Source organism: Pseudopipra pipra, chromosome 6 (genome assembly GCF_036250125.1).
Source record: "Pseudopipra pipra isolate bDixPip1 chromosome 6, bDixPip1.hap1, whole genome shotgun sequence".
Taxonomy (NCBI): Eukaryota; Metazoa; Chordata; class Aves; order Passeriformes; family Pipridae; genus Pseudopipra; species Pseudopipra pipra.
Window position 1 is genome coordinate 57095409 of NC_087554.1, and position 10532 is coordinate 57105940.

A 10532-nucleotide genomic window follows, 5' to 3' on the forward strand; every position below is an offset into this window, starting at 1 on the left:
GCTGCTGCTGAAAGTTTGATTTTCAGCAAAGTTACAGACATTCTGGTATTCTGATCTCTTCTTGATACCTCAGAGAATTTGATTTCTGAGATGTGTATGAAAATAGAAACACAGAATTTGTTGATTAGCATCTCAACAGAACTTCACATTTTTCCAATTTAGTATTATATGAGCTATTTTGAGGAAAAAACATTTAATATGTAGATACCAGAGGAGCAATTAAATAATGGTAATAAAAAAAGAAACATGTAATAAATATAATGAATTGAAGAAATTTCATTTTGGCACAATATTTCTTTCCAAACGAGTATAAGAATAAAACATAATATATAGAAATATCAATGGCAATTTTAATATATTAAAAAAATGTATTTACATTAATATTAACATTGGCTAATACTAGTTCAATTAAAAAATATGAACAAATAAGTTTTAAAATATCACAGAAATACAAAATTACAGATGAAACAAAATGATGCTGTGAAACACTTTACAAACTCGTACTCAGATTGACTCATGATCTTTGTCTGTTGGATCACATAAAAATATGAAGAAGCATTTATTGCCATATTTGTACAATTCTTAATTTTTAAATTCTGGTTTGGAGGCACAGGGAACTACTATCAGTAAGTTATTAATAGCATCAATAAGAAATTTGCTGCAGGGTGGTCTCCTGTGTGCACCTCCAGCATGTCCAAGGGAGTTCCCAGCTATGGGGAGAAAGGGCTGTGCTCTCCAGGCTGCCAGCCCTTCCATGCCAGTAAGGCACTTGCCTCTTTTATAGACAGTGTTAGCTTATTCAGAAATGAAACACAAGCTCAACAAATGTTCAGAGATGGCATAAAAGAGTCCCTGGCTCCACTTGGAAATGTCTAAGTTTTCTATATGTGTCAGTGCATTCTAGGTTTGGCTGCAAAACAAGTAAAATTTACTAATTGTAAAGCGTCAAGCTTTAGAATTGTACATTTTAAGAATTTCAGGACAGTGGGGGATCTTGACTAAGTACTTGTCAGCACCAGTACTGTCATTCTGTGTTACCAGGCCACTGTTTTGCCCTCTAATTCCCCCAGAATGTGCAATGCATACAGAACTATGGGAAACATTTTCAAGGCTCTCGTTGAAAGACTTACTCATTCTTAATATTTTCCACTGGTTAACCACAAACAGTAACAGCAGAGTGCATTTATGAGACTCTGAACATGTTCCTCCTCAAGAAGCAAAAATGTCAACCATAGGAAAGACATGTTGTTCTCCTCAGCAGTAGGTTGGTTTTTTTTTTTTTTGCTCAGATGACAAAACTGATTTTACCTCATGTGAGCAAAGGAATCAGTCAAAAAAATAAGCTTTTAAGATTTCAATTTGAGTCGAAGTAAATTACTCGGTTTATTCCACGTAATCCTTAGCAAAGCAATATTCTCACCGATGATACTGGTGGGCAAAGTTTATTGTAGGAGACAAACAGAAGAAATAAGAATTATTGCTCCCGTAGTGTCCTCGAGGAGTTGCTGACCCATGCGGGACATGCAAGATGATGTGAGCATGGAAATACTTGTGTCCTACAGTCTGCAGCCTGCAGCTGGCACTGGAAACTACTTATTTGTTTCAACATCTACCTGCTAGCTGCCACCTTCTTGGTCTCTGCCACTAGTACAGGTCTTTTGAATGTTGGACGAATCTGTTAGTTCTTTGTTTTCTTCCCTTTGCCCTTCTTCCTCTGATTCTTCTTGTATTTTTGATTTTCTGCTCTCAGTCTTGTGATTAATGGATGAATTTAGCTTGGATGAGTTCAATCTCCATCTCCTCAGGCTCCTGTAACAATCTCTTCTGATGTTTTCACTAACCAGCACGTAGATGATTGGATCAGCAACACCATTTGCAGTGCCTAAACAGAGAAACACTGTAAAAATTGAATATATCTTTCTTTCAAATGGACATGGGCAATTCTGATTAAACATGAAGTGTATGGCTCTTATTATGAGTACCACATGGTAGGGAGCAAAGCAGATCAGGAAAATTACAATAATGGCAATAGCCAGATACTTCACTTTGGCTTTTTGGTGACAAGTCAAGCTGCTGCTACTTTTTGTAATTTGAAAAATTTTGTAGTTTGTGAAAATGAGGATTGTGAAGGGTATGGCAAATCCAAATAGGAATCTAGCAAAGCTGAAAGAAGCCAATTTTATGCCAAGGGGCACAGTCTCAAAGCAGGTTCTGTTTGTGTGGTTTTGCTCATCTTCCATGTAAAATACTGGAGTGTGGATTACTGCAACCACAGCAAAAAGAAAACAGACTATTATGATGGCTTTTTTCTGTCCTCTTCTCCCCCTTGATTCCAGAGGATACACTAATGCCACGTAACGATCCAGAGAAATGCAGCACAAAAGCAGAATGCTGATGTATATATTGCAGAAAAAGATGAATCCTGTTATTTTGCAAGCAGTGTCACCCATGGTCCATCTGTGCCTGTTTTGCACATAGATAATCCAGAGAGGCAAGGTACTTATATACATCAGCTCACACAACGATAAACTAAAAATGTAGATGGCAATTATTTTATTCCTTTGGATTTGTACCAGTGTAAGCAGGGAAGTTAAGCAATTTGCTGGAAGGCCTATGGCAAAAACGATGCTGTAAACAGCAACCAGGAGTGGCTGGCTCTCTTCGTAGGGAATTCCTGGGCAAGTGGAGTTATCTTTTGTGTCTACACAGTCTTCCATTATTCTTGTTCCAGCTGGTGTTTCCTGAGAATGAGAAGACAAGGCGAAAAGTTAGCATTGTATCACTTAAAAATGCGTCAGTAAAGGTTGTGGCCCCGTAGGTGCCCACTTGACATGTCAGGGGAGCAAGTGGGATGCTTGAGGAAGCATCTAAGGCAAGTTTTCCAAGTCCTGCTGGTCTTCTGTGGGGACCCCCTGGGAGTCAGGTCTGATTTACTTCCAGGAAAAAGTGCTGGTTTTCACAACGAATTTCTTGACTACAAGAAATTTCATTTTAATATAAAGGGTGTCTGTCTAATTAAATGGGGTTTCATAGACTGTTCCTAAACCATGCCTCATAAATAAGACTGAGCTGCTGATCAATTACTAAAGACAATTCCCAGAGTAAATTGAGGGCCTTAGTCTTCAATTATTTTATTTTTTTTAACCGAGTAACAAAAAATGCAAACTGCAGAGATTTCAGAGGCAGACTTCCAAATGAAGGTAACATTTATCGTCACTCATGTGGGGGAATCATCTAAAGTGGGTGGTGGTAGTTCACAGAATCATAGAATCGTTAAGGTTGGAAAAGAGCTCTAAGATCATCGAGTCCAACTGTGCTGTTGTGTCAGAGACTACCTGGTATACAGGAACCAGAATCTGACCTCTTGTATGTACCTCCACACTTGCAACATAGTGGGTCAGGTCTGTCTAATTCACACTTCTCTCCTCCCTCCTCTTAAAGAATAACAGCTGAAGAAGACAAACTTGTAGTACAATACTACACCCATAACAGAAAGTCAGTGAAACTGCCAACCACATCTGTTTGATACCTCTGGGAAACAACAGGAAATAAGGGCAGTTAGAGGATGTAGACAAGACCAAAGAGAAGAATATACATGTTTAAGAGATGGAGGCAAAGAAATTTGATGCTCTTTGAACAGGAGTGGTTACAAAAATCTCCACCTTTTCAAGATGACCATACACAAAAGCAGATGTGGCATTTGGGTTGTGTTAAGCAGTGCTAAGACAAAGACACAGGATGATTTCCATGCAGAAGTATTCTCCAAGGGAACAGAGAAATATGGAGGTGGGTGTGCCGTAATGGTGGTGTGTGACCTTAAAAATTGTATTTTGCTCTATTTATGAGTTGAAGATGTCCACTGTATAACATTCTTGATAAAAAGAGGTCTTGTCTGGCTTAATATTTTGGGGATTCTCTTATGGGTGAACACCTACTCCAGGGTAACTAAATCCTGCTAACTCCACAAGGAGATGCGTTGGCAGAAACAGTCCCTTCAGACAGAGGAGGCACATGAGCTTTCACAGTCCACACTATGTGTGTGCAATTTTTTTAACCCTGAGTTCATGCAGGGGGGAAGCTTTTAGCAGCCTCTAACATTTATTTATTGCTTGTTCGGGCCCATCTCAAGCAGACCAAGGGGAAGAAGTGCAGTGGGATTGTCTCCTGCATCTCTTCCCCTCCATGTGGGCAAGACCAGTCCCTGGGGTGGCAAAAGCAGGTCAACCCTGAATGCTTAACAGGGCACCTGCCTTGCAAGATCCCTAGAGCTTGAAGGGCAATCAGGTCCCCTGACTTAGTTTGGTTACCAGATGATGAGAACAGTGTGGGAAAATGGACACAGGTTGCCTTGGGCTGCAAGACCTTCACAGCAGCACAGTGCTGGCCACAGCCATAGACACCAAGAGAGGATCTCCTGTCCCATGTTCAGAGATGTTCACTCCCATCAAGTACCCCGATACAGTCAGTTTTGAATGAAGATGTCCTGGCAAGCAAGAGGGTAGAAGCCAGTGGTACCTGCCATCCCCAACACCACCAGCAGAATAAGCTGTTCCCTGAGCTGGGGATGTTTGAAAGGCACCTCCTCAGACAGAGGAACTGAGAAAGTGCTGTGAGCATAGAAGTACAGTGGAGGGTGTGACCCCCCCCTGGGACTGCCTTCCACTTCCCCACAGTAAATCTTGCTCCACTCTTGTGTTGACAGGCTGGTGGTTGCTGCACTAATTGGGCCAAAGTATCTTTCCAGAGGGTCATATCCCTCCACCTCTGAGAGCTGGACTGGAGTCTGGTGGGTATGTTGAAGCTCTCTCAAGGGGGATCTGAAGTTTTGTCCCTGGACACAAAACCATCCCTCTCCTATCTGCTAGTTCCCCATTCTAAAATCTTATTTTAGTTGCTAAAAGCCCCAACATTTCTCATGCCATGTGTCACTGCATCCAAAATCTCACATGGAGCTCAGCCTACAAAAGTAAGGTAGGTGAATATGAAGTTGTAGAGTAATTTAGACATATTCATGCCTTCAAAAAAAGTTGGATCCAGTATTGTTCCATCTTAAGAATCAGTGTAGAAGAGAATCCTCACTGCTGTGTGGGGAAGACATCACAGTACTCAGCAGGGCTGCTGCCAGGTTGTGTGTCAGAGGGTGCAATTACTTCCCTCCTTTCCTAGCAGTGAAAGTGAGAGCTGGTGTTAACTTACAAAAGCAATGGTTGAGATTAAGGCTGGTGGTGACTTGAGTTTTTTGCTGCCTCTGAGCATCTGCCACCCATGGTGTAGGAGGAGGGGTTTTCTCTGGGCCACCTCCCAAACTGCTGTGTAGAGGGGATAAAAAGGGTGTTTGATTTCAGAGTCGTCAGTGGTTCTCTGCCCAGACTTCACCTATGAACTGACATACAAGAGCTTGTCCTTGACTCAGACGTGCCTGAGCAATGTGAGAGCTGCTGTTCAGCTGCACACCACAGAGCTGCTCTACACCTGTGCACCACAGAGAGTCTTGGAGACCTCCCCTTCTATGATAAAACACAGCAGGTGAATACAGCTCATGGGGCAGGAAGATGGGGACAGCCAGGGCAGGGACATGGCAGAAGTCACACACCATCTCAGTTACTCATCAGCTTGTCTACTCAGAGCACCTTAACAAAAACACCTTCAGGACTGGTTGAGTTTCTCTCTCCTCCCCTCCCTCTGGGCTTTGCACACTTCTTTTGACTCTGTGTTTGTCTGAATATTCTCCTTTCTGCACGGCTTCTACCAGGGCAGCTGATGGTGCAGGGCAGGAAGGAAGTGGTAGAAGAGTTCTGTAGACACATGGTCCCAATGTTTGTTTCTCTTGCTTCTTTCCTTCACCTCCTTCCCTCCCACTCTGCTCCAAGTCTCCTTCCTATGCTCAGCACCTGGGAGAGAGCCTCAGGAAAGAGATGCCTGTGACTTTCTTAGCTGTCTGCATGGAGCATACTTTTTTCCCTTGGTGTTGGCATATGGACTAATCCACAGGGCTGGGGCTGAACTGAAGAGACCTTCATCTTTATAAGACTGTCAGCTGCCAGGAGCAATGCCTTGGCTGGCACAGTGCAGCTGTAGGTGTGGATTTACACTCGTAGAAAAAAAGCATGTGCTGAATGACTCTCCTGGAGCTCTGGCCTGTCCTCCTGGGAGCATGTATCCTTCCCAGCAGGAATGCTCTATGTCCCAGCCCCACATCAGGAACAAGGAGAGGAGACCATCCACTTCCTCCACTCCCTCACCTACTCTTGCCTCTCTGCCACTGGACACTGCACGCAGCCCCAGTTCTGAGCTTTACTTGTCTCTGCTAAGTTCTCCAAGCCTGCAGAGCGATTTCCTTCTCAAACTGAAGATCACAAAGCAGCACTCAGCAGATAATTTATGAAATTTCTCCCAGTGACATTGTGATGACCCACGGTTAAGGGGAAGAAAACACCACTGCAATCCACTCCTTGACTAAAGTCAACTTCTCTGGGCCTCTACACCCCCCTTCAAGTGAATGCACATTGTTATCTTTTTCTCAGGCCTTTAGAGTTTGCTGGATTCTTACTTGATTCTGAGTTCTTGGCTTCCTCTGTGGTGTCTAGTCTAACCTGCATCTCAGATCTTAATTCAAATGAAAAATAATAATAATTACAGAGCTGAAAAATCCACACACCATTTCCTGCTAATATTTGTGATGAGCAATTTTGATTAGAACAGCAGAACTTAAAAGATTTATCACATCCAGCAATTTTCATGTATTTGTAAAGGGTCAAGTGTAGCTGTGATGCCAAGGATGAATAATCTCCAAGAACACCTTTGTGAGATACAAGCTGCTCCAATGCATTAGGTTTCTTCACTGCTCAGAAGCTTTCAGTTGAGCTAAGCCTCTCCAACTGTTTTCACCTTTCTGTGACTTATCCTTATCTGCTAGGTCTCACCAGCCATAGCTAGGTGTTGTATTAGGTCCTGACCATGTTTCACATCAACAGCTCAACATATATTTATCATCACTCTGAGGCTTCTTGCTCCGTGAGACTCACTGCACGTGACAAACCGCAGTCAGCATGTGCACGTTTGTCACTTTCAGGACGTGCAAAACATCTCATCTTCCCAGACAATCCACTCTGGCTCAGGAAGCACCTGAGCACAAATCACTGGGAGGTGGGGTAATCCGCTAAGGAAGACGTGCTGCGTGTGTGCTCTTGATTTACAGCCTTGCGTTTCTGATGTAACTGTGCTATGTTCACACTGTTGGTTGAATAGGTAATTATGTTTCTTACTCCTAAAATGGAGTGCCTACATCCTCTAATGTATTGAGAACTTACGAAGAGAAAACCCTGGGAAAGGCCAGGAGATACCCAGTTATAAAAGGAATGGATGGAAGAGGCATGACAAAGATGAAAACCCATTTTCTTGGGGTGTGGTGAGAAAGCAGCAGAAGTGTCTTGCTGCAAACCCACCAAGCAGGGCTATGAAACCAGAGTGTGACTGACTGCCCTTTCCTCATCTCCTCTTTGATCCAGTCACCTCATGGCAGGTGGCCCGGATTTACCAGGAGGAATGGAGAGATGTTCTTCCTCTGGCTTTCCTAGGAAGTGGCAGATTTCAAATGCCAAACTGATGTCTGGTCTAGAACAGATCTTCTATATTGTGGACAGGGACCAAAACATGGCATCAATGTGCAGGAGAGCCTGTGCGATGGTCATCTGTCCTCTCCTCTACCCAGCATCAGGGAGCATTGAACTATCCTACAGCAGTGTCTTACACACCTCGTGGGCAATGAAATCAGGAGCCTGGGATGCTGTGAGGATGTGGTTTCACATCACAGACACACCAGACTTACAACCCGTCTGTCATCTTTTTTTCTCCCTTCCTTTTTCATGACCAGTAGCTCACCTGACCCTGCAGTGACCTGACTGGTGGCTCCTGCTGCTCACTTGGGCCAGTTGCATTAATCCTCTCCCAAGAAAAGTCTTTTTAGTAACACTGAAGTGTAAAAAGGGAAGTGAAAACAAGCGGGAAATCAAAAGGCTTTATTTTGCCTATTTTTTTCTTTATTTGTCTATGAGCTGCTCATGTAAAACTGTTTAAATTTCCAACAGAGAAGTAGGAGTGATAAAAATAACCCCTTTTAGAAAAAATAAAAAGGAAAATTACAGATACCATTACAAAGAAGGGAGAAGTAAAAAAAAAAAATAGTTGAACAGAGACTGGTTGAAAGTCTATGGATTAACTCACATGAGAAACAGAGGGACAGCAGAGAAAAAACCCAGTGAAATCCATAACATGAGTACAATTACATGAGCAAAGTGCTTTATTTCATAACATTTTCTTTTTCTATTAGTTTTCTGATCATCCTCCTATGCCAAAGATTATTCTTAGAACTGAAAGTTTTGAGTTATTTATGTGATATTAAGAACAATTTAAAATAAGTGCAATGATGGTTAGGATTAAAATAAACCTTCTCTTCACACCTTCCTTCCTGTCCCCGATAATTGTAGATGAAAACAACCTGTGTGTCTTAAAGCATAAATCAGCCTTCAGAGGAATAGAACCTGAGCTTCTCCTGAAGGGTTTTGTGTGCTTTCCTTGGTAGCATGTGGTACTGGAACTATCTGACATGGGAGTAGTTCCAGAGTGTTAGTCTGGCCACTCAAATCCAGTATTGAAAGATGTCAGCTCCCAGATGTGGCAGATATGCCACCTACAACACCCGTCACCAGCAAAATCACTCCTTGTCTCAACCTGGGCTTCTCCTTTTTGTGCAGAACTTACATTACCTGCCTGTAAGCTTTATGAAGTATTACACTTTCCAGCCCCTAGCTGGAAGTGTCTCTTAATTTGAATACAAAATAAGAAATTACCGAGGATTATTTGCTCTGCTGTTCTTGAAAGTAGGAAAAATGTTTACGGTATCTTTGTGGATAAAAACAGATCATAACCCATGAGCCCAGCAAGTCAGTGAACAGCTTTATTTTTTTTTCCCCATTATTAATAGACAAATTAATAGATGAAGTCACTCCTATAAGAAAATCTCACCATAAAAAAGGAAAACCAGCAATGGTTCCACTTAGTTACCCTGCTTTACTGAGACACACAAGGTAGTAGGACTTGAAGTTATATAATTTGAAATCTGAACATAAAAGTAAGTATTTTCAAAAATATTGTTTCAAATTTGAATGTAATATATGAGTACATAATTTTCAAACTACATGGTTTCAAAACTCTGTAGAGAAAGAAGGCTGTTTTTAAATTACAGGTCTATACTGGGAATTCAACCTGAGCACAACTCCATCTTAAAATACCTTTCCTCCACTGTGGTGAAGCAGGTAACCCCTCTCTTGACTAGTGCTGGTTGAAACGATTCATGGGGCATTTGTAGGCTGAAAATAACTACTGTAAGGAAGAAGCAAGACCTTGGGATTAGTTATACAGCCTTAATACTTAATTCTATACTGCAGATACAAGCAGTCTTACAAAAATAGAGAAGATATTTGTTAAACAGGAGAGGATATTAACCAATTGCCTTTCAGGAGGGGAGCTCAGCAATCATTTCTGATGAGAGGAAGAGGTTTGATTTGTCTCATGATACTCTGTTCATAGACGTGAACTTTTTGAAACTATAGATTTTTAAACGCCTCTGTGGAGGTGTTTTTACATAAATCCACTTCCCCCTTTCCACAATCTGCAAATCCCACAACAGTAGTAAATGTGCTAGTTTGCTAAAATAAGCAGCCGTGGTATCAATAAGCGGAACTGTCATAATTCAAGGTTGACAAGGGACTCAGTTTAAAATAGTGATACTTCCCTAAACTGTGTGTCCTAGTGCCATGTTACACTACCTGGAGAGGGACTGCACAGGAGAGAGCATGCCAGGTGATTTGGAGAAAGATGTGTTAACAGAAGATCCTGATACAGGATTTAAAACTGTCTCATTAAACATATCTAAAAGCTGGTAAAACTACTCAAATGTCATACATTGCACATAGGGGAAGTTCAGAGATGAAAATAGACCCCAAAATCCACCCGTATCAGTGGACTTTTTTCTCCAGTCTCATGATTCGAAGGCTGTGACTCATAATTTTGGGACTTATGGACCTAGCAAAGTTTATCAGTCCTCCCTGAGACTATCAGAGAGCAGCTGTTGCAGGGCAGGTTTACTCCCTGGTACCTACTAGCTGGTCTGGAAAGGGTCTTGGAGCCAGAGGAACACCAGGAACCCCAGAAAAGCTCTCATACATGTGAGGCTAAACTATAAAGCTTGTCAAGTCAAAAGGCTGAGGAAAGCACAGGTTTTGGAGCAGAGGCAGTGAAAGCGAGTAGCTGAGAGCAGCTCTGCTTCACACCCTCTTCCTCACACTTTCACACACAAAGCCATCAGGCACTCCTGTTCAATGACTTCCTAAAGCTGTCACAGCTTAACTGGTAGCCTTGTTGATGGGGGCTATTTGTATACGGCTTCTGTTAATCAAGTGGCTCATTTGGAAACCTAACTGGCCAAACTTTCTTAATGGCTCCTGCTGGAACTACAAAGTCTCGGGAAAAAG

At 42.1% G+C, this 10532-nt stretch overlaps 1 protein-coding gene across 1 annotated transcript; it reads right to left on the minus strand.

Annotated features, from left to right (window-relative positions):
• Positions 1-289: 289 nt before the first annotated feature.
• GPR132 (G protein-coupled receptor 132) lies at positions 290-2878 on the minus strand. Its single transcript, XM_064659369.1, has one exon. The coding sequence runs from the start codon at positions 2715-2717 to the stop codon at positions 1617-1619; it is 1101 nt and encodes a 366-aa protein (XP_064515439.1). The 5' UTR covers positions 2718-2878; the 3' UTR covers positions 290-1616.
• Positions 2879-10532: the final 7654 nt, after the last annotated feature.

Coding starts and splice junctions, on each gene's coding strand:
- GPR132 (XM_064659369.1), bottom strand. CDS start 2,717: ATGGAAGACTGTGTAGACACAAAAGATAACTCCACTTGCCCAGGAATT.